The 25493-nt window shown below is 40.8% G+C and overlaps 1 protein-coding gene across 1 annotated transcript; it reads left to right on the plus strand.

Annotated features, from left to right (window-relative positions):
* Positions 1–924: 924 nt before the first annotated feature.
* LOC143885301 (phragmoplastin interacting protein 1-like) lies at positions 925–25361 on the plus strand. Its single transcript, XM_077389408.1, has 3 exons — positions 925–1362; positions 24731–24777; positions 24857–25361. The coding sequence occupies exons 1-3, from the start codon at positions 1036–1038 to the stop codon at positions 25194–25196; spliced, it is 714 nt and encodes a 237-aa protein (XP_077245523.1). The 5' UTR covers positions 925–1035; the 3' UTR covers positions 25197–25361.
* The last annotated feature ends 132 nt before the right edge of the window (positions 25362–25493 follow it).

Below are 25493 nucleotides of genomic sequence, written 5' to 3' on the forward strand. Positions count from 1 at the left end.
GTGAATTGGGTGTCAACACAACAACCACATGGGTTTAACCCTCTTTATTAGAAAGGATTTTCCAATTGCCTCCTAAAATCTAGGGTACTAGGCTTTTAATTCTCTAAACAAACCATTCCCACGAAACCCTAGTTCTTAAACCTTAAGCAAACTCTTTGCAATTGGAACTATTGATCTTAGAGGCCATTATAGGGTTACGCAGTGGGTCCAGGTCTGATGTTGAAATGGAGATCTTATTATTCAGAAGATTGAGGCCTTCAAAAATCAACGTTTAGAGGCTTCTTAGGGCACTATTTGTATTGCAGGAATTTTCCAGAAAAGTATGGAAAAGAAAAACATTTCTAAAATTACTTTTTTTTTTTATACATTGGGCAAAAGATAAATTGAACAAGGGATGCAACTCGGGTCGGGTTGGATCGGGTAGAGGCCAAGCCTAACCCAACCTTAGATAGCATTAACCCAACCCTAACCCAACCCAAGCTCACCCTCGACTTGAGGATGGTCGACCCTAACCCAACCCATCTAATCAAAATCGGGTCGGGTTGACTAGGGTTGGTAGGGTTCACCTTGGGCCAAATAAAAAAATATTATAACAAATAGAAAATCAAGATAAAATTAGAGGACGGAGGTCGGGTTCAGGTTTCCGAACCCTAACCCAACCCAACCCAACCCAACCCAACCGGAAATTAAATCAAGTTGGCTTTCAACAACCCTAACCCAACCCAACCCAAGGAAATGCCAACCCGACCCGAAGCAAAATTGGGTTGAACCCATCAGGTTCAGGTTGAGCCCGACCCATATTGCACCCCTAAATTTAACAAACCTTATTCAAGTTTTACAATGAGGGGCGTTTTATGAAAAATATCTCCGAACTAACGATAAGTCCATAATCATATCATTTCCCATTAAATCATGGAAAGAAAAAAATTTCCAAGAAAAAAAGGCAATCCAAACATTAGGTCGTGAGAACATTGTTTGAACGTCTCTCTCAAACTCAGAAAACAGAGAACTCCCTACCGAGAAGAGGAGGAGAAGATGACGAGCGAAGAAGAGAAGAGAGTTGAGAAGAAGAGAAAGAAAAAGAAGGGCAGAAAGGACAAATGGGGCCAGCCGCTGCTAACGTGCGCCGGGGAGGAACAACCTTACGAAGATGGACCCATTACTGTCGGCAACGATTCAGCCGCCGAGGAAGTCCAATCTGTGTACGAGGAGAACCGAATCGTGGTCAGCGGAATGCCGTATTACGTAACGGAATCGGAGATTCGGGGCCTTTTCGAAGATATCGGTTCCGTTTCCCAGCTTAATCTCTCCCGTTTCCCCGATTCCGGCAATTTCAGCGGTCTCGCTTTCGTAACGTTTCCGGTTAGAAATTCCTTCCTTCTCTCTTTTTTAGTTTCCTATTTTAAATCATGATTTCCTCTCTATTATGCAACCGACAAAACCCTATAGCCCTTAGAACCGTAGATCATTAAGGCCCTTAAAACCGTAGACCCTAAGGCCCTTAACACCCTTAAAACCCTAAACCCCAAGACTTAAGACCCCGTTAAAACCCTAAACCCCAAGACTTAAGACCCCGTTAAAACCCTAAACCCTGCGACGCTTAAAACCCAACAACAAAAAAAAAAACCCTTTAAACCGTAAACCCTAACACCCTTAAAGCTAGCCAACAAAAAAAAAAAACCTTAAAACCCTAAACCCTAATACCCTTAAACCCAGCCAAAAAAAAAAAAAAAACAACAACTCAAAACTCCTTAAAACCCTAAATCCTAACGTTACGGTCCTGGGTGTTGGGGGGGGGGGGGGGGGGGCGGCGCCTAGGTATGGGACTGGGGTGGGACCCAGCCTGGTATGGGGCAGGTTTAAAGGGCCTTGCCTAACGCTTTCCATCAGCTCTGGAGCTTTTGGCGTATCGGTAAGGTACCTAACATTTGGTATCCGAGCAAGTACCACGTCCCGTGTTCGAGTCACGGAAGGGGCGACTTGTGAAAAGGCTACCTGGAAAGGCCAGAGTGGGCCACCGAGGACAGCGGATTCGGAAGCGTGGTGGTATGTTACGGTCCTGAGTGGAGGCCCGCCTTGGTATGGGACTGGCGGGGACCCAACTTGGTATGGGACAGGTTTAAAGGGCCTTGCCTAACGCGTTCCATCAGCTCTGGAGCTTTTGGCGTATCGGTAAGGTACCTAACACCTAAGACCCTGTTTGGATTGAAGGAAAAATATTTCTCACGGAAAAATATTTCTTAGGATTTTTTTGTCTCCACAATTTAGAGGGAATTGTTATAGTTATGAGAAGGATATCATTATAAATTGAAAGTCCCTCTAAATTAGACTTGAACTGCCGTAGTTCAAGTTACCATTTAATTTGTTCTCGAACAATTGAATTGTTAGAAATTTGTTATTAAGCAATTGAATTATTAAAGATTTTGCAAAAAATTTCTTTTCCAAACTTTTCAAGAAAATTCCTGCAATCCAAACAGGGCCTAAACAGTATATAGAAATCTCCTGTTATGCAGTGTACTAGAATTAGAGGAATGCTAAAAGTGTAGTCGTGTGACTAGGGTTAGTGTTTCTAGTTGCAGTCCTGCAATACACGTCGCACGTTGATGTGGTGATTGGAGAGCCATTGATCTTGTGGATCACAGTGTGAACATAAGCATACATGAAGACTGGGTCCCACACTGATTGGTCTATCTTAACCGCTCGATCAAATGTTTTTAATAGGTATTTTCTCAATAAAAAATAAAAAAATAAAAATCCTGTCCATCGATATATGTAGGCGTTGATCGAGCAGATAAGATCTACATTTGATGGGAGGCTTCAACAGGATAATCTGCTCGGGCTAGGATTTGCATGTTTATTTTTATGTGTCCTAAATTTTGTTGCATAGCACAATCAGGTATGGCCAGAAACCTATCAATGATGTATAACTACAAAACTATCAAGAATTTACAAAAGGAAGCTGATTTTTACACCTTATTGTCTTGGTACCATACATAGTCTTTATTCTAGTTTCTCATGAGCTGGTACAACTTATTAGGAATTGCAACAAGTAACAGCCAATGCAGAAGTTCCATTAAAAAAAAAAAAACAATGCATAAGTTCTAAAATAGGGGAACATTCACTACAAGTATGCGCAATATTTTCAAGTTCATTAATGATAATGAATTGTTAGATCTTCCGATGTCGCCATTGAGTTCACTTGGACATGCAACCAAATACCAACAATCTTCACTAAACTCAATGGATTCTTGATTTTGATGAATGCACCCACCCCTCCCCAAGCCTTTTAGATTTAATTTAACATGGGTGGAAGTTTCACGTTTTAATGATATGATTACTAATTAGGGGAAATAGTGTAAGGGAGATTGGTGGGAAAGCTACTGATTCATCATTCATGATCAAGCTGAAACACATCAAAGGAAAGTTGAAAGGTTGGAATAGCGGCATTTTTTGGAAGATGATTAGCAAAAGGGAGGATTTGCTCAATGATATCACTCAACTAAACAATGCTAGTGAAGAGAGACCTCTTACTTCACAGAGGAACTTGCTCGACTTAAAGTGAAGAATTAATATGAGAGTATCCTTAATTGAAGGGGATATAAAGTTAGAAATGTGACAAACTTTAATAAAATGGAGAATTCTAGAAGAAGTAGCAATCAAATCCTATTGGATATGGTGGACAACTCCTTGGTCAAAAATTAGAGAGACATTAATCAATCCTTTACTGATTATTAATCATAGCTTTATTTCCGTGAGGAATGGTGAAGACCTATTTGTGATGATTCAGACATTCCTTCAATCTTAGAACCAGTGTTTAAAAACGCGGTTTTGACGTGGAACGCGGCCGAAGAAAATCCTTGTAGACTCGACGCTGACGCGGCCATATGAGCCGTAATTTTTTATAAAAATAAATAAAAAAATTCAAAAAAAAGAAGAGAAAAGACACTTTATGTTTTAGTCTTTCAGACCCTTGTCATGTCTAATCTACTTTTTACATTTCCTTAATTTTAAATTATTATATTTTTGACGTAAAGGTAGGAAAAGGACACTGCTTTGCATTGGTCAGTGTACCTTAGGTTGTGAACTATCGAATGGAGGTCTTGGATCATCTGGCCAATTAAAAATGTAAGCCTTACATCATGGGGTGATCTAAGCCGTCCATTTGTTGAGCCACAAATTAAATACGTTGTGCCCAAAAATTCATTTCAGTAGGATGATCCAAGCTTTCCATTTGAAGTGGAATGGCATATTATGGAAAGCCAATTAAAGCTGTAAGGGTAACATTATAGGATGATCTAACCCATCCATTTGATGAGCAACATCATAATTACATTGTGCCCCAAATATCATTTTCATTGGATGATCCCAACCCTCTGATCTATTGAGGATTCCATAATATTCAATTTCCACTTCAGATCGTAGGGCTGGGATCATCCTATTGAAATTAATTTTTGGATAGAACCTCTTTATGTTGTGACCTAAAAAATCCCCTACAAAATCCTTTCTAAGGCTCGGAACTCTTATTTTAAAAACTCGTTGACTTGGCTCGGAACTCGGCCGAGTCGACTCGGATTTGTGTTGGCTGCATTTTGGAGTCGCAAACTCACGGAGTCCGGGCCGAGTCAAACACGAATCAAACTTTTTTTCCTGATGGGATCGACCAGCAGGCGAATCTGGGCGATCCGTGACTCCTACAACTGGTTGATCTTCCTAGAATACATTCCCTACTCTTAGACTTCAAGAGGACAAGAAAAAAAAGGATAGGATCTTGATTTTTTCAACAAAATATCTTATGATTCATAGTTTCATACCTATAAATATGTGTTGAATGTATCCCATTTCCGTTCATCCCAGAATATCTCGATCTACGTTACTTTCTCCCGCAAAACCCTTTTCCCATTGCCTCCCATTGCCTTCATAAACTGGTTTTTGGTGGGTAGAAAAATCAACTGTTTTTGTTGCCATTATAAATTGGTATTTGGAGTGTTTGGTGGTCAAAGGAAGAAGAAGAAAGGTTTCCTTTTGTGTTGGCAAAGGAAGAAGAAGAAAGGTCATGCAAACAAAAATGAAACCCTAAATCATTAAATGTGTGTAAATGATACTTTAAGCCCTTTTTCTTACTTGGTACAGCCCCTCTAGGTAAAAGAATAGTCATAGACACGTTGGGGTGACTTTCCCGAGTAAAAAAAGGTGGTGCAAATTTCACTTTTGGGCCATAGGATTTAATATTGGGCCCATCAAATGGACAACTTAGATCATCCTATGTAAGCCTCTGGATAATCAAAGCCGCCTATTATAGGTCACAACATAAAGATGTTCTATCCAAAAATTAATTTCAATAGGATGATCCCAGCCCTACGATCTGAAGTGGAAATTGCATATTATGGAATCCTCAATAGATCAGAGGGTTGGGATCATCCAATGAAAATGATATTCGGGGCACAATGTAATTATGATGTTGCTCATCAAATGGATGGGTTAGATCATCCTATAATGTTACCCTTACAGCTTTAATTGGCTTTCCATAATATGCCATTCCACTTCAAATGGAAGGCTTGGATCATCCAACTGAAATGAATTTTTGGGCACAACGTATTTAATTTGTGGCTCAACAAATGGATGGCTTAGATCATCCCATGATGTAAGGCTTACATTTTTAATTGGCTAGATGATCCAAGCCCTCCATTCGATAGTTCACAACCTAAGGTACACTGACCAATGCAAAGCAGTGTCCTTTTCCTACCTTTACGTCAAAAATATAGTAATTTAAAATTTAGGAAATGTAAAAAGTAGATTAGACATGACAAGGGTCTGAAAGACTGAAACATAAAGTGTCTTTTCTTTTCTTTTTTTTGAATTTTTTTATTTATTTTTATAAAAAATTACGGCTCATATGGCCGCGTCAGCCTCGTTCTTGACCGCGTCCGCGTCGAGTCTACAAGGATTTTCTTCGGCCGCGTTCCGCTTCAAAACCGCATTTTTAAACACTGTTCTAAGGTGCTAGCCATGAGATTGAAAGTTGTGTTGCCGAGCGTCATCTCATTATTTCAAGGGGATGAGAAAGCAGATCCTTGATGGCATAGTTTCAAAACTCTCCCGCATCATCGTGAACTCCCCCGAGTCAACTCCCCTTTACCTTGGCCGCATTCTTGTCTGAGTCTGAATTTTCCTTACAAAGTCAATCAAAACTCTGTTGACTCTCCTAAGTTACGACCGCGTCAATCAGTTATTCAGCCGCGTCAACTGAGTACTCGAACGCGTCGTTCTAAGTCAACTAGGATTTGTTTTGGCCGCGTTCTGACCAACATTCGAGTTTTGAAACGCTGCTTGAGAATATTCTAATTGTCCATGAATTTTATTGATTATATGCATCGTGCGAGTCATGCCGATGCCACTCACAAATCCGCACCGGGCTGTACGCCCAATGCAAGTGGCAACTCCACCCGACATGCGCAACAATTTGCAGATTTTGGGGAAGTGTGGTATGAAGATGGAGCAATGTCACGTCGCAGCTCGAGAACATGAACTAGGCCCGTGACAACGCCACATACCCATATGGTCAAATCCCATAAGCATGCAAGGCTAATTACTATCTTTACGTGAACATGCAGGGCAATCTACATTTTTTTTTCTTCTGAAAATGAATAAATAAATCTATTAAATTAATTGTCAATAAAACTCATAATCATAATTTTGTCTTACAATACATGTATAAAAACACTAATGCTCTGTTTGGTTGCTTGTAGATGGCTAGGAGAATAGGAGAAAATAAGTCAAAGAGAATTAGACAAGAATGGAAGAGAATGGAATATGGGGAGAATATTAGGAGGGAGATTTGCGAGTAGTGTTTGGTTGCGCGAGGAAATTAGCGGAAGATATAGGGTGTCATTATCAAAATATAGGTGGAAGAGAGAGAAAAGTAAGAGAGAGAAAGAGAGAAAAAGAATAAGACAAGAATTTCTCCTAATTCCCCCAACAAATTTCTCCATTTTGGTGAAAAAAGGGGAGAAGATTATGGGGGGGAACATCTCCGCCACGTAGGCACCACCTAGGATAAAAACCAATAATGATGTCTATAAGTTGTCTAGTGGTCAAAGGTGTAAATGACAACCAAACATGCTTTGAGGAGATCTCTGGGAGATCTCATGCATTTGAAACTCCTACAATCCCCCCAAAACAAGCAACCAAACAGAGCATAAGTTTCAGGTAGACAAACAAATCAGTGTGTCATACATATTTAATCCCTGCGCTCTCGAGGATCCCACGGTGTAATCTAGTCATTTTCGGGGTATATAAAACAGAAAGAGATTGAGTGAGCATGCAGCTCAATAAGTAACCGGCACATATAAAAGTTGGATCAAGCATATATTTAATTATAGTATGAAAATAGATTGTAAAACATTATGGAAAAATGATCCTTTGTAAACAAAATTTTCACCATGACTTAAAATATCATTTAATCATATACATTGCAATTCAAATAACTCATTTTATGGTCATTAGTCTAGTCTACGGTCAATGCCACAACCCTATTGACAGGTGGTGTCTGGATGTAGTTCTCGTGTCATAGCCCCGACTGACAGGTGGTACCGGCGGTACCATAGGTACCAAAAATATATAGTCATCGGTCAAACATGATCACGTACCAGTGTCATAGGCCCACACTCAACTGGTGGTACTATGAGGTACTAATTAGTAATCTCACTAACAATTAGGTGTGCATAGTAAAATACTAGTGTCCAACCCCACTAACAAGTAAAAAAAACAATCGAACGTGATCACGGACCAATGCCACACCCTATAGGTAGGTGGTGGAACCTTACGGTACCAAAAATACATAGTTAGACTAAGAACTAGGTTGATCCGTAACTTTTTTCATACTGACCTCGACATTGTGTCAAAACATTCCACACTAATCTTATTTGTTTCAAATTAAGTTTTAATATTTCTCAACAAACAATTGTTTTAATATTTCTCAAGAAATTATAAGATATCTAAAACACATCAAAATTATCAATGATTTAATAAAACACTAGCATATACTCCAAAATCAGTATCTCTAATAATCAATCTAAAAATAAATACATCAAATATAAGGAATAAAACACTGGCATAAGGGAAGGCTACTTACTCCAAAAACCGTATCTCTACTTACTCCAAAAACCGTATCTCTAATGATTAATTTCAAATGATTAATCTAAACAATAAACACTTCAAATATCAGGGATAAAACATTGGCATAGGGGAAGATTACTTCAAAGGATAAAAGAAAACATATTACACTAATATTAGATAGGACACCAAAACTCTATCTTTCTCTATCGCACACCTAAAGCAACCACAATTCCTAAACTTTCTCTATTGAATTTCCAACCCAAAGTATATCCTTTAAAATCTCTATGATATCTTTTCTCAAGCCATAAATCAACCACACCTCTCTCTCACATGTCCAATACCTCTTAAAATTCCTAAAATTTCTACCATCCCCAACCAAGTATCTCTCTCTCTCTCTCTCTCTACATCTTTCGTTTCCCTAGTTTTAGGAAACAAAAGGAAATTTTTTCTCATCTGACCAACTCCCTAAAATCAACTTTGTACGAACCTAATTTTTCTATTATTTCTCTTCACAAAACAGCTACCTAGAAGTTCTCTCTCATCTATTCTCAACCAATAACAAAATAACTCTGTAAAGACTTTCAAATTTTCCTATTTTGTAGGCTATCCTACATCAACTCCTCCCTAAAACTTCTCCCAAAAATGACACTCAAAGACCAAATCCAAAAGGATCACCTCTTTTACAAAATAGCACCCACATTAGACATTACATCATAGGCTTCCTATTGGATAAAATTCAAGCAAATAAACTACCTCCATAATCTAAGAAGACAATGGCCTTAGACGTCCAAAACAAAACCAATTTATTTCCTAAAACATCTTAAACCGTCAACTAGTTTCCATTGTAAAATTGGCTAACATTTAACAAATCTCTTAAAAGTCCTAAATAATCTGTGCAACTCGGGTCGGGTTGAGGCCAACCCGAACCCCACCTGAAGTAGCAAATACTTACTATTTATGTCAGGTCGGGCTGATCGTGTCATTGCTTGTCGCCTTGCTTCTATTTGTCAATGACAAATATGAAAATAAGGGCTTCTCTTCGTAAAATTTGTGAAAAAGGTCGACTGATTTGTAGGCGAGGACGAATTATAGTAATTTGTTTCAATCCGAGACATAAACAAAGACAAGGGTAATTCGCCCCAGTATATATAGTAAGTATTTGTTCTTCCACCGTGAGAGGGGCTGATTGAGATTGTTTGAGCAACTTGCTCAATAGTTGACCTCTCAACAATTGACCAATCCCACATAGATCCAAGATATTTCATTGAATCGTGTGATGAAGGAATTCGAGTCGTACCCTGAACCTACTTATAGAAAAAAAGAAAAAATTTCGATCAGTTTTTCTTTTGAGACCTTTAAACACCATTTTGTTCTTTCTTTTAAGATTCTGGTGCGAATCTATATTTCAATGTATCTTTCTGTCTATCGAGATATATAATATATGCATGATGCAACATGCCCATTTGTTAAGTTAATAAAGATTTCCCCTTGACTCCATGTCCGAAAAAAAATCAGATATTGATATTGGTTGACACGGACATATAAGTCATGTTATACTATTGAATAACAAGCCTTCTATATAGATTATTTATTTCTATTTATGGATAATCTGTAAATTCACTATATTTACTTTATTTTATTTATTGATTTTGTTCTTTCTTCGATGGGACCCATTAAAAAAATATGAAGAAAAAGAAGAAAAAGATTATGACTAGTTATCAAATGATTGAACAACCGGGATCAATTTACTTACGATACTTAGTTGACATTCATAAAAAGTATCTAATGAATTATGAGGATTGTGGCATTGATACATGATCACATTCTATCAGCCTTGTTATTTTCTACTGGGGTTGGACACTTATATTTTTATCATACTCGTTCATACTTGTTTGATTGGTAGTGAGATCACTATTTTGTACCTTATGCTACCACCACTTGTTAGTGGGGCTTTGACACTGGTACGAATTATGTTTGACCGCCGGTGGGGGCTTTAGCTATGGATTTTTGGTACATAAGGTACCACCACCTGCTAGTAGAGCTATGACAATGGAACAACATCCAACTATCACTTGTCTGAGGCTGTGACATTGATTGTAGACTAGACTGGTGAGCATGAAATGATTTATTTGGTCTCTGATCTATACAATTGAACGATATTTTAATCCATGGTGAAAATTTTATTTACAAAGGATCATTTATCCATAATGTTTAGAATATGCCTGATCCAATTGTTATAGGTGCTAGTTGCTGGTTACGTTATCAATCTCATTCTTTCTCTTTCTGTTTCATTTATCGAGGAATGACTCTAGATTACACTACGGGATCCTAGTAGTGTGAGGATTAAATGATTAGGGATTACACTTTGATTTATTTGTCTACCTGAAACTTAGTGTTTTTATTCATGTATTGTAAGATACAAATATGATTTAGCATTTGAGTTTTATTGACAATTAATTTTGAGTGGATTTATTTATTCATTTTCAGAAAAAATTTAGGTTGCTTTGTAAATATAGTAGTTTGCTTTGCGCTGGTATTTGACCCCATGGGTATGTGAAGTTGTCACTGGCCTTGTCCATATTCTCGGGCTAGGGCGTGGCCCATCACAACAATGTAGAAGGCTTTTTCTGCAAGATTGATCTTGAGAAGGCTTATGATCATGTGAATTTGGGTTTTAGGACCACTTTCTTTGAAAAAATGGGATTCGATAAGACTTGGAGATCCTGAATCATGGCTTGTATCTCGACTTCATTTTTTCTCATATATGGAACTCCAACTAACTATTTCAAGAGCATGAGAGGCATTAGACAAGGAGACCTGCTTTGTTCCCTTTCCATAATTGTTGGGGAGGTCATGCTTTTAAATTTTTGCTGAAGTCAATATGAAATGATCGATATATTTTCATTCCATCTCCACAAAAATGCATACTGAAACCGAAATCCACACTGAAACCAAAATTCTAAATGTATATTACATTATTTTGGTCAATACTTAGAAACATGTCGGGTTTCACGATACTTAGAAACATGTCGCGTTTCACTAAAATCCTATAAATTTAAAGAAATATAGCATAATTAAGAACTCATATTTGAAATGTAGGCTATAATTTGGGCCTTGATCTTTCTTTAAAGGTATTTGGGCCTTCCATCTTGTTCTACTAGAGGCTATTTTAGTGAAATTTGAAATCTTTTGAGCAGTTATACATTTACTTCGCCTTTATCTTTAAGTTTTTGGCATCAAGAGAACAAGCTTTTTCTCTTGAATTTTATTCTTCTCCGTCCATCTAGTTGGTTTCGTTCCAACACGTCACATATGAAACTCACAAATTAGACATGCTCGTTAGCACATGATAAACACTCACACGATTAGAGATGTGTTTGGTTGAATCACAAGATATCAGGATGTCCATCATCTCGCGCCACCTCTTGTCGAAAGTCATACTTATGGTAAACCGTCTCCATCTGTGATGACGAAGGGTGGAGACTTCGTAGTCCACTATGTCATTTCAATTTTAGTTGACATTTTCCTTGGGCTCCCATTGGTTGCCTCTCCTAGGTCACATGCTAATGTTATGTAGGTCAGCCTTGTAAGAATATTGGGTAAAAGAGTGGCTATGCGCCAACAGAAGTGATTGATGTAAAAATATATGCTATCATTACAATGCTTATTTGCATGTTATATTAAGTTTATCTTATTTGGAGATGAGAAGAGAGGATATACATGTACTTATATCATTTTGATTCGCCGAGTCATGTCATTTACAATGACCTACTCTAACCTACATTTACCCTTCCTCCACAACCTACTATAACCGTTCTGTGTTTCTATACGCTTCTCATTTGCTTCTAGAGAGGCAGTGCTTTTCGCTTCCTGCATTTTGTCCTTTTTACACCCTTGCTTCTTGCTTCCGCATTTTGCATTTATTTCACACTCTAGTAACTATGGGTTAGATCACGTGGACTGAGCCCTGCTCAACGAGAGATCCACAAGGGCATGCCTCCCTACAAAAGAAGAAAAAAAACCCCCCATGTTGAAAGAGATTATTGAGCTGCCAATTCGCTCGTGCATGAATGGGGTTACATTGAAGTCACCCCAATACAGCATGACTTTTCAAAAGAAAAAAAAAAGCATGGATGCTGCCAACGATCACGAATGCCGTCTAACTCTGCCCAAAGCGTACCACTAGCCTCTGTGTCATTGGGCCCCTAAAGTGTCTAGAAGACCCACAAAGTATTATCATTACTCCTGATTAAGCCAGTCATGGTAAACTCACCCATGACTTCAGCATCCAAGGCCCAACTAGCCTTATTCCAATCCATCATAATCCCTCTAGGCGCACTGACTGACTGCCAAATCACCCCAAACCTTGGGCCATATCCCAGCTCCCTCATGTCTACGAAGCTCATAGACTCGAGCTTTGTTTCTTGTATAGTGAACAAGGAAGGCAAAAGTACCTGCAAGACGTCTTTCACATGGGGTTTTCCTCATAGCTGCCCAATCACCTTACATTAAAATCACCAGTAGCTGGTTCCCACGGCCTATCTCCCTCCCTTTCCAAGTGTCTTTCGTCAATCATCCGCCATTTGAATTGGCTGACTGTTCTAGGCTGTTTGTTATAATTGACTGAGCATTCAAGTCTCACGAACTACACCTACTTGATTGCCACTCCTAGCTTTCACCCTTGCCGAGCATCTTCCCCCTTGATCTCTATTTTAAATAGCTGCAAAGAAATCCCTGTCTTCCTCCATTCCTTTATATTCCAAGAAACTGGTCCCCCCTCAGGATCATCTTCAATTCTTAGCACTTTACCAGTAATAAGATGAGAAAAAATTCATGAAGTACACTAAGAAGCTCGGGATGTTCCTCCGAGGCACAATCAATACCTTAACATTTCATCAGTGATCATGTGTAAGCGCGGGGAGTCTAGATTTCTTGATGAAGTTCCCCATTATCACTTGGAAAACCAAATGGAGATGACCAAGAAAAGAAAATGAAGATATATTCGAGAATATGTCGAAAGTTGCTTAGGACTTGTTATTATAATTTGTCCTCTGTATACTAATGACAACCAAATGTCCTCTAATGGGGTGCTTTCTTAGGACTTGTTGAGAAATGCTTCCACCATTGCATTCTTTTTAGTATTTTTTTTTTTTTTGCATCCTTGTATTCCTTACACTTTTTCCTGCTTATATCTTGAGAGGCATTTCGGTGTGATTGCCATATTGACACCAGTTCCACTCTGGTGATGTCGAAGTATCAAGTTATGGCAATATATCGGTTTCTCTTTCTCAACTTGGTTGATGATTCAATTGCAACTTTGATGAATTATTCAAAATTTACTGGAATGTTCTGTATTGACCTATATCAATCTCTTTCAGCCAAATGATCAGCAGCTTGTGCATCTCCGCTGCGTATTAGCCATCGGTTTGAAGGGGTTTACATTTTACTACTGGGACTCCTAATGCCTTCATGAAGTTTATCCGCCTGTTTTCTGTCTGCTAGATACAGTAAATATCAGGTCTTTGTTTCCACTTTGCAGGACACAACCACATTCAGGTAGCTGGCTCATGTTATTACATGATTCCTCTACATTCTATAAAGGGATAGTATCATTCATCGTTTTTAGATAAACAAGAGAGAGAGAGAGAGAGAGAGAGAGAGAGAGAGAGAGAGAGAGAGAGAGAGAGAGAGAGAGAGAGAGAGAGAGAGAGAGAGGCAGTTTTTGCCTCTGGTTTTACAGAGAGGTTTTTACGCCCTTTGATTGCAGGAGAATGCTGATAAATAGAAAGATATTGGAGTTCGGTAATGCCCTAATTTCAGTTTAGCAGAGATTCTGGAGTTAAAATCAGCATTGCTGAAGGGACGTGAACTTACAGGCTCAACGAATCAAGGATTTAGTTGGATTTTCGTTCTGATTTAGATTTCCGATGACAAAGAAGACGAGCAGAGTGTGCTTCCACCTGTTATCCAAGACAGGCTTGGATCAATAGAAAGGACAGGGGTGATTTCTGGCGTGTGCGAGGGCTCCAGCCCTTCAAGTTCCTAGGTTTTTTCGTCAGTCACTAGGGCCCAAGCCCTTCTAGTTCTTTCGGCATGGTTACAAGCTACTGATGGAGGTTATGAAATGGAGCGAGGTTCTGGCTCGCGGGGAGAAGAGCAAAGAGGCCGTGTGTGTTTGCGGCTCTAACATCGGTAGCTTGAAGAGGGTGTATCTGGATATAATCGATGCTGGCTATACCATTAAAGAAGCATTGGATACTCTGGCGATTGATCGCGAATATTGCAGGAAAAATACTATCCTTACCGGTAACGGAATTAGTCTGAAGCGTCAATCGGTTAATCAACCCAACGTGGAGAATAATGGTGGTTCAGGAGACTTTGGAAAGACAATGAACAAGGGGAAGGAAGGAAAACCCACGGGCAACCATGGGAGAAACGGGCCTGTAAGCAACGAAAAAATACAGATTCTGCCGGGTGATTGGATTTGCAAGGGATGCCAATACCATAATTTCAAACGCCGGAGCCACTATCGGAGATGTAATCGTAGCAAGCCGAGTACCGCAACTTCTGCGCAGGTGGATACTGTTCTGGATGACAAAAGGCCTCTGTTATGGCCGGAGAACGGGCACATCGAGGTCAGCGACGATAATGAGAATCCTAATATTAGCATCCGTGGGACGGAAGTTGAGGAAAGAGTAAGGGCTCTCAAATCGTGTCTCATCGGTAGAGTGAAGAAGGAGGAATGGAACCTACAAGAGATGTGGGAATGGGCGAGATGGTTTTGGGAGCTGCCTATGCTACCTCAGCCATTCTACTTAAATCTGAAGGAGATCCTCTTCGTCATTGATTCTGAGGTGCAGGCCGAATCCTAATTTAGTAAGGGAGCACAATCCTATGGTATCAATCTATTATCCCTTAGACCATGGCATCTGGCTCATAGAACGGGGGCGAGAACAATCTGGGTAAGGTTTTACGGCATTCCTTTGCATGCTTGGACTCCATCGACTTTTTTGGCGCTTGGTGAATTGTGTCCAACGGGAAGCGACGTTGGGGGACAGATGGAATAGCTCTATAAAGGGGTGATTGCTTGGGGAACAAGGAAAACCCTTCGATGACAGATGGAGACCTTATGGCGGACAAGCGGGTCACGTCTGTAAAGTTGATAGGCACGTAATTGACCGGGCTAACATATGGCACCGTAATCGTAGTCATCGAATGGAGGGGGGTCACGAAGTAGTAAAAGAAGGCAGATGGCAAGCAAAAAAAGGACGGTACAAAACGACAGCGCGTATTAGCAAAAACAAATACCGAATGACGGAGAAAAAAGGTTGGAATATTACCGGGTGGTTGAAGAATTCCCGGTGGGAGCAAAGGGCTAAAATGATGGGTGTCGGTTACCGGTAAATAGATACTCCTTATCTTCGATCAAGAGGAAATACACAAAAATAATGAAGGACTTTAAGGAAGAAACCATCTCCGCAGCCAAAAAATCCGTTGTGGATGGGGAAGGGAAGGAATCTCTGGCGAGGGAGGATATTATTCAGGAATTCCAAAATGTCAAATTAAAGAAACCTGAAGCAATTAATCCCGGTTCCACATCCGACAAGCGAAGCACTAATCAGGGGGAGGGAACGAGCAGGAGGTTAGATGTGATTGTTGGGGAGGTAGAAATCGGAGACTAGGATACGCCAGAAATGGATACGCCAGAAATGGGTACTGTGAAGGGGCCAATACTGATGGAAGATGGTGGGGGTCATGAAGTTGGCGGATTACACTATGATCAAGAAGGAATAAAAACTTCGGTCATTGAGAAGGGATCGATATTGTCGAAGGGTGGCGGGGATCTTGAAGTTGGTGGATTAATCTGTGATCAGCAAGGTATTAGAGATCAAGGTCAAATAACTACTAAGTAGGATGTGGTCATTCCAAATGTTGAAGGGGAAATGCAGATAACAGGGTTGGAAAGTGACTCTTTGGAAAACGAATTGCAAGGTGATATTTTGAGGGCTATGAGGACTGCGGGGGGCGAGTCCGATGAGGCATACGGGGTCCTGGATGAAGTCTCAAGCATAGATGAACAGACTCGCATGGCATCATTGGGATGCGATCTGGGTGTTGAATATGAAGATAATGTTAAAGAAACATGGAGGATGCTTGATGCAGCGGAGGAATGGGATGAGGCAAAAACAAAATCAAGGCCGACGACTCGGAGGGGGTCAAGGGAACTCCGTGCTCTGATTTGAGGCACGAATGGGTTTAGGGGTTGACAATGGTATAATGAAGATTGGATTTTGGAATGTGAGGGGCTTGGGATCTGACGGAAAGAAGAACGCTGTCCAGGGTATCATCCATTATCGGAAATTGGACTTGATTGCAATTTTCGAATCCAAACTTATGGGGGTGATAGATTCTCTAATCAATAGCATATGGGGCTGAACTAATAGGGAATGAGTGGCGAAAGACGCGGTCGGCGGGATAATCATCATATGGAGGGATAATTACTTCACTATGGAAGATATATCGATCAAGTGTTTCTCGGTTAACATCGTATTTCGATCCTCTAATTGGGCGGAAACCTGGTGTCTATCTGCAATATATGGTCCGACAAGGGCGGTGGATAGAAGTGGATTGTGGGAGGAACTCAAGGAGACCCGGGTGTAATGGCAGGGGCCATGGTTAGTGGGAGGAGACTTCAATACAATTAGATACCCGGAGGAAAAGAGTAGGGTTACCAGAATATCAACTCGCATGAGGAACTTCTCAAACTTCATACAGGAAGCCCATCTAATTGATATCCCTCTTAAAGGAGCTAAATTCACATGGACGAATAACCAAGATCGTCTTGTGATGAGCAGAATCGATCGGGTCCTGATCTTGTCAGAATGGGATGAGGCTTTCCCGTTGATATATCAGCGGGCGTTACCTCTCCCGACCTCTGATCATAACCCGATTTAGTTTGAAGCAGTGGATTTCTCTGGAGGGCCAAGACCATTCCGATTTAACGTTGCCCTATGTGAAGATCCTGGTTTTGAAGATCGGATTCGGGAGTGGTGGAATCAAGGTACCTATGATGCATGGAAAGTTTTCATCCTCTTCAAAAAACTTAAAAATTTGAAGATCAAGGTCAAGGAGTGGCAAAAGGGGGAGGAAGCTAATGAACAATTCAGAAAAGAGGAGATTTGAAATTCCACTAAGCAACCCAGGAGGGGGGGGGGGGGGGGGGTGAATTGGGTTTCTTTAAAAAAAAAAACTTTAAGGATTTAAAAACTTAGCTCACACTAGTTTTAGTTTAGTTTAAAAAGATTAAGAATGAGATTCCAATTCAAGAGTTAAGGCACTTACCAATAGAGAAGAGATGAAGAGACAAGAGGCTTGACACAAGGGTTTTTATAGTGGTTCGGTCTTAAACCCAAGACCTACTCCACTCTTCTCAAGTTTCTCTCCTTGAGGATTCCACTAGTCTTCTTCCAAGGAACTTAAATACGGCGTTCCTTCCGCCAAGTACAATCTGAGCCTCCAAGGGTCTTAAATACGGTGCCCTTCGTTGCCAAGTACAATGTAGAGAAGAAATGATGTATCACACTTGCATCTTAGTAGGCTGATTACAAGTAAATAACACTCATTGTCACTCAAGAAAAGATGAATAAGTAAAAGCCTTAAGGTCTCTCAAGAACAATCTAAAGTTAAGGCACAAGAGAGAAGGGGAGAGTGATTCCTTGTTAGAATGATGTAAATACCCTTATAAATGCTCAAGGAAGGTTAGATTAATGATTGAGTGTTTTCCCAATGGCCCCAAGGTTCATATATATAAGGGAGAGTGAAATATGGCTTTTTTTAGACTCCCCGAGAATAATTCTCGGAGTTCCGAGTATGCCATTTTCAGCAGGATATTCCTATCTTGTAAAATTTATATCTCCTTCGTTTCTTGTCGGATTTCGACATTCTTATACTATACGGATATGAGAAAAATGAGAGCTATCTGTTAAAAATATTTGAAAATGTTTTAAACAAGTTTTGATAGGATTTAGTTGCTGGTCCAAGTTGGCCTTCGGAACTCGGTTTTTGTTCAAATGTGATGGAATGCCATATGGGTCCCAACATGTTAGTACACCACCATGGCCATTCACTTATCCATTTAAGTCATTCTTTAAGCTTATTGGTTTCTTTGAAAGACATATTTTTAGGGGTTTTAAAATGTGCCTTGACTAGAGAAAACACAAGAGAGATAGGTGATACAATCTATCATTTTTACCACTCTCTTGAATGAACTCTTGAGGTAGCCATTGCTTGATCTTCTCTTTGAGTGCATGGCTTGCTTTGGGATCTTCAAGGTTGAGCTTCTTTGCTTGACACCTTCCAAGGATGATGCCACCATTTGGTTCAAGCTCCTTTGCAAGTTGTTGACCCACAAGCTTTGGCCTTCATTGATCTTCTTTTGTTTGTTTAATGCTTTGAGATGACTAATTTTGAGCTTCTCCTTGTTGATCCTCCAAGGTATGATTGATCCAAGTATGCTTTAGCTCATTTGCATTGTGTTTGGTCCATCTTCAAGCATAGGCCATCATCGGTGTGTGCTAGCATGGATTGATCTGTGAATTACCTGTCTATAACACAACACTCAATGCAAACGATCAGTTCATAAACGACTAATCAATTTGAGTTTGTTAATCATCAAAACAAGGTGATTGAATGAACTCATGAGAACCTTTGGGCGAACAAGATTTTTGTTGCTCTTCAATCTCTGCAAGCAAAGGAGGAATTGGCACAGCTAGAGGATGTGGAAAAATCGGAGAGAGTTATTTGATGGAGGAATACGATGATATCAGGCGATGGGAGGAAATCAGTTGGAGGATGAAATCAAGGGCTCTTTGGTTGAAAGAGGGCGATCGAAACACCAAATTTTTTCACAGAATGGCCAATGCGAGGCGAAGGTCCAATGCTATCAACCGTCTTACTGAGGGTGATACTTTCATTGAAGACAAGGACACCATTAATGGGATGCTTATTGATTTCTATTCGAAATTGTATTCCAGGGAGTCGCACTGGCGACCTAAATTATCGGGGCTCGAGTTTCGTTCGATCAGCCTGCAGCAGAAGGAAGGATTAGAAAGACGATTTACCGAAGAGGAGGTTTTGGGGGCTATATCTCGTATGGTTAAGGATAAAGCCCCTGGACCAAATGGTTTTCAGATGGCATTTTATCAGAACTATTGGGATATCATAAAGCTGGATGTGATGGGCTTCCTAACTGAGTTCCATGAACGAGGCATAATGTGCAGAGAGGCCAATGCAAACTTCATTACCCTGATCCCAAAGAAGCTGGGGGCCATCGGAAGCAGGGATTTCAGACCAATTAGTCTGGTACACAGTATGTATAAAATTGTGGCAAAAATCTTAGCGATAAGGTTGAAAGGCGTGATGGGAGGAATCATTTCCAAGTTCCAGGGAGCATTTGTAGATAAAAGGCAGATTATTGATGGGGTCCTTGTTGCCAATGAGATCCTCGAATTGGCAAAAAAGAAACGGCTAGAGGGGTGTAGTGGTGAAGATTGACATCGAGAAGTCATATGATCATGTTGATTGGGAGGTCCTTGATTTTATCGTACTCAAGATAGAAGTGGAGGAGATCGATCAACGCTTAGATATCTACGGCTTCTTTGTCACTGCTGTTGAATGGATCGGCGGAGGGATATTTCAGGAGTTCAAGAGGGCTAAGGCAGGGAGACCCACTCTCACCGTATCTGTTTATCATGATTATGGAGGCTTTGAGTCTCATGATTTCGAGGGCAGAGTCTCGGGGTTACCTAAAAAGAAAGAAACCGAGCATTAATTCGGACCCGATCATCCATCTTCAATTCGCGGATGACACACTTGTATTTTTGGAGGATGACGAGGAATCAGTGGACAACTTGAAGCGGGTTTTTCGCTGGTTTGAAGTATCGTCTGTTCTAAAAATTAATTTCCATAAAAGTGCTATTGCGGGGATTAATCTGGAGAGAGAAGCGGTTGAGAGGTATGCGGCACGACTGAAATACGAGGCAACCATATTGCCGATCATCTATTTGGGATTACCACTCGGTTTCGGAATCCCATCAACATCACAGTGGGATCCGGTGCGAAAGGTTGAAAGAAAGCTTGCTACGTGGAAGAGAAAATACATATCGTTTGGGGGGAGGATCACCTTGATTAAAGCTGCTCTTGCCAATATGCCAGTTTATTACATGTCATTGTTTAAGATCCCATCAAAGGTGGCACTTCGAATTGAAAAGCTTCAACGGGAAGCAAACATTTGGTAAACTGGAAGAAAGTATCAAAACTGAAAAAGCATGGGGGATTGGGGATCGGAAAAATATGGTTGCACAACAAAGCGCTTCTCGGGAATTGGCTATGGAGGTATGGGGAAGAGAACGATAGTTTGTGGCACAAAGTTATCGGGGATAAATATGGAAGTAAATGGGGAGGGTGAAATGCGTGTAGAGGGCCCAGTGGAAAAGGGTCGGGGGTGTGGAGAGCCATCAATGTATTGAGGCCTTTCTTCGAATCACTGGTCCAGTTTAAAGTGGGCATAGGCAAAAAAGGAATATGGTTTTTGGATATGAGGATTGGCAATGCTGGCATTGCCAGTATCATAATTTCAGTTGGCGGAAGATCTGTAGAATTTGCAATCGCCCTGGGACGCATCTGGCTGCGTTAGGGAAAGGGGGAGCTCGTAATCGAAAGAATGAGAGGGGGAACTGGCATTGTACCCCTTGCCGGTACCTTAATTTCGAGTGGTGAAAGAATTGTCGTTGGTGTCGCCGAAGTAGAACCCCTTCCAAGTGGGTTCCTCTCCCCTTATCCCGCTCCCTAGCCAGCCCGGTTTTGACCCAGTTGGACGATGACCCATGGCCAGATACAGGCACTATTACTAACCAGACTGGAGGATCCCCGAGATTGTGCATCACTGGTAAGGAAGTGGAGGTTCGGAAGGAATCCCTAAAGTCTTGTTTGATTGGGAAAAGGAAGAACCCTATCGGAGCTTTAGAAGACCTTTGGCTCTGGGCAAAAACTTCTTGGAACATTCCATCGTTGCAATGCTCATGTATTCTGTCGGAAGACGAAGTCCTGTTTATGTTCGATTTTGAAAGGCAGGCTCTCAAGGTTCTTCTAGTTCTGAATCTTCAGCACCCTATCTGAATTCGCTTTCACTATGGAAAAAGGAATTCGTTCAAGGGGAAGAACCTATGTGGGTCAATCTTTACGGTATCCCGTTACATGCTTGGGCAATATCAACGGTGGAGGCTATATGTGGTTTGCTTGGCAGAGTTCTAGAAACTAAGTTGGAAGGTAATCATCAACACTGTATGAGCTTTGTCTCGTTCAAAGTCCTTGCTTCCCGAAGAATTGTCTTAGACTCCTTTGTTGTCATCAGAATTTTAAGCCATACCTATAGGATTGGTATCGAATTCCCTGAGAATCCGGGGTCTTTTGTTCCTTTGGCCCAGCGGGTGCCCTCTGGCAGTTTTAGGCCCTGATTATGGGGCTAGGTCGGAGCCCTGTAATTTTTCCCTATCCCCTCTGATTTCAAATTTTGAATTCTTGATGGCGCGGGCCTGCATGGGCTTTGATTCTCTTGGGCCTCTTGGATTGGTCCTTAATACCTTTTAGGGCCTTTAGGGCTTTTGGGTGTGATTATTAGTTTCTGAGGGTAGTAACATCTTTTACTTTGGTAGGCGTGTCCTTTCCTTTTTTGGTTCCGTTTTCTGAGGAGGGGTTACTTGGTCTCCTTGATGTTTATTGGGTAAAGTTGTGTGGTTGCCTCTAGGTTTTCTTTGCCTTCATTCTTTCTTTGCTTCTCGCTGGAGTATTTCGTGGTTGCTTCTTCTCTATCTTCTGGTCTTGTATCCTTTTTGGGTGCTGTTCTTTTAGCTTATCTCTGAGAATGGATAGTCATGATCCCTCTTCTAGTTTCCCGATAGTTTATGAAGGTAGAAGAGCGCGTCTGTCTTCAGAGGTGAGAATTCTGGAAGATATTTTGAGGATGGAGGAGGCGGTTTATGATGAAGAAAATGCTGCCTTAATGGATCCTTGGCGCAAGGAGGTAGCTGATGACCTACTCCGAAAACAATGGGATATTTTCAGACAGGAGGCTCAGGAATGCCCATTAACCCTAAACCGGCTCACAGGGTCAACGGAGATTCGGGAAACCCAATCGCCTCTCTTTGCACATCCGTTCTTCAAATTTTCTTCTGCCAGAAGAAAAGATATGAGGCTCAACTAGGAAGCCAATAAAATTATTGGCATTCAGGAAGTGAAAGGAAGAATTGCGGATAGGACATTCCCCAGTTGTCTGGAGCAAGTTCCAGAGGAACTTCTTGTAGAAATGCCAGATTTTATGATTCAGCACGTCTTGGACAATCTTGAGAAGTGTGTGACTTAAGGTTTCGGGGCGGGGGGGGGGGGGGGGGGGAGACTGGTTCCGACGAACCACAGTTTTTGGGCATGTGTAGAAGGTCAGTCGAACGGTTTCTTGTAATGCAATAGGTAGCTAAAAGAAAGCAGGGGCAATTAAATTGGTGGTTACTTCTAAAGAGATTTGGGTTTGTTTCTTTTTGTTGATTGGACGTTTTTGGAAGGCATAGTTCAAGGTTGCAGGAAAACTTGATAAGCAAGAAAGTTCATATGTTGGAGTTTTGTCAGGAGTTTGTATACAATCTTTTATGTTTTTGCTTTGGGTTCCAGGCATAGGCTCCTGGATTATCATACTATTTAATTTCTAGTGGCACTGCTGGCCCCCTTGTATATTTCATGGCATGAATATAATAATCACTTTTCAAAAAAAAAAGTGGGTAAAGGCAACGAGGTGAGATTTTGGAAGGACTGGTGGGTGGGGTCTAACAGGTTAGAAGAAGCTTACCCGACATTATCCCGATTAGCAATTAATGGTGAAGCACGGGTATCGGACTATTTGGTTCGGAACAATGAATGTGGTAGGGGCTTTTCGGACATCCGGCTTCGGAGACATCTTAAGGACGATGAAATTAACAATTTCGCGATGCTGCTGGAAACTCTCAATGAATCATATTGCTCTCAGTTTGCCGATGATGTCAGAATCTGGATTCCTATCCCCGACGGTGGGTTTACTGTAAAATCGTTTTTGAAGAATTAAACAACGGTAGAAGAGGGGCCAACCGAAGAGCTGCCATTTGCAAAACAAATGCCCCTCCGAGGGTGGCGGCTTTCGCTTGGACGGTGGTTCATAGAAGTATTAACTCTTGTGAGACTCAAAAAGAGGATGTTTCAAATGGCAAGTTGGTGCGTTCTCTGCAAACAAGCAGAGGAAACACTAGATCATGTGTTACTTCACTGTCCATTATCCTATAGCATTTGGGGTGGATATACACAGATCATTTGGGGTGGCATGGGTACCCCCAAGGAAAATCAAAAGTTTGTTGCTGAGTTGGAATGGGATCCCATTCGGCGAAACCGGAATGGCAATGTGGAAGCTATGTCCCTATGCGGCTGTATGGAATATTTGGAAGGGAACCGAAGAATTTTTGATGACACATCAAAGGGGGTGAATAGGATCAAGCTGAATGTTAAGATTGAGTTGATTTCCTGGGTAAAGGAAAAGAAGAGGCTGAATTACGGAACTGGTGAGATCCTACGGAATTGGAATACTATAATGTGGGAGCGGAAAATGGAAGGAAGGATGTGACCCAAATGGTTCGCATCACCAGCGGGGTGTTTAAGCTGAATTTTGATGGGAGTGTCGTAGACAATCCGGGGTTAGCTGGCATTGGTGGGGTCATTCGGGATTCGAATGGAAAGCCTATCATGTCATTTTCGGGGCCTGCAGGGAGTTGTGACGCCAACGAAGCCGAGGTTAGAGCTCTATTATATGGTTTGAGATGGTTCTATCAAAACCAGAGGGGGCAGCTGATGGTGGAGGGTGACTCGTTCCTGGGCAAAAGACCGGACTGGTGGGCCGTGGAAACTTCATCATCTAATTTCCGAGATCAGGGACTTAGTGCGAGTCATCCAGCCACAGATCGCCCATAGGAGAAGATCCGCCAATGAAATGGCAGATGGCCTTGCAAAAGCAGGGGTATGGTTGGAATCTATGTCTGTGGTCCTTGAGCCAGAAATAACAGAGCTTTAACACTGTAGTTTAAGTGGAATCTCTTCAGTCCTTAACAGTGGGGATGTAATAGTTGTATGTAGGGCACATCTTGTCCCCACTATTGCTTCTGGAGTAATAAAAGTCAATTTTCAAAAAAAGAAGAAAAAGGGATGGTATCATAAGTAAAAGGGATATTACTTTGGTTTTCGTAAGGTCGAATTCTGGTCGATACAATAAGCATTAGGTCTCTTTGTTTCCATCTTGCATCACACAACAAGACATTCAGGTAGCTGGCTCGTGTTATACTTGATTCCTCTACATTTTACTTTTCAAAGCAAGTATACATTTTTTTTAAGTAAAAGAGATAATGTCATAAGTAAAAGGGATAGTAGTACTCCGGGTCTACCAGGGTCAAATTTAAAGATTATCTCTGGACAAATTCAGTAGAACTGCGTAAATTAAATTTCTTTAAAGCTTGGAACTAATCAAAGTTGTATATATATTGTTTTTCAGACCGAAGAAATTGCCAGGAATGCTCTCAAGCTTGATGGAACAAAAATGTGAGCCATTCTCTAGTCTCTACTAAGTTTTACTAGTTTTGTTAAGTCACGGGCTTACTTGCGCTATTCTATATATCAGGGGGAACAGGATACTGAAAGTAGAGAGATGCAGAGTAGATCCTGAAAGGAAGAGGAAGAGTGAGTTTCTGGATGAACCCAAGAAGACGAGTGGTTGCTTGTCCGCATATATTGGTAATCTCTCATGGGATGTGACAGAAGAAGACATAAGAGAATGCTTCAAAGCATCCAACATCACATCCATAAGATTTGCCATGAATAAGAAAACTGGAACGTTTCGTGGTTTTGGTCACATAGACTTCGCAGATGATGAGTCACTTGAAGAAGCCATGAAGAAGAACCAGGTAGAACTGTATGGCAGGCCAATGAAAATTGCATATGCAGTTAGCAATAGGAACTGAATCAAATTGTTTATTTCTCTGATTAGTGAAATGGTTTTGCCATTTTAACTCTCTTCCATGGTTCTATCTTTGATGGCTATTTTTAATATATCTCTTTAAGGTGAATGATGTAAAGAGATGGGTTGAAAAAAGGTTAAAAAAAAACATCTAGCCATTTTAACTCTCTTCCATGGTTTTGCCATTTTAACTCTCTTCCATGGTTCTATCTTTGATGGCTATTTTTAATATATCTCTTTAAGGTGAATGATGTAAAGAGATGGGTTGAAAAAAGGTTAAAAAAAAAGCATCTAGCCATCT

The sequence above is a fragment of the Tasmannia lanceolata genome, unplaced genomic scaffold (genome assembly GCF_043159265.1).
Source record: "Tasmannia lanceolata isolate RefF3 unplaced genomic scaffold, GAP_Taslan_0.1 ptg000008l, whole genome shotgun sequence".
Classification (NCBI taxonomy): domain Eukaryota; kingdom Viridiplantae; phylum Streptophyta; class Magnoliopsida; order Canellales; family Winteraceae; genus Tasmannia; species Tasmannia lanceolata.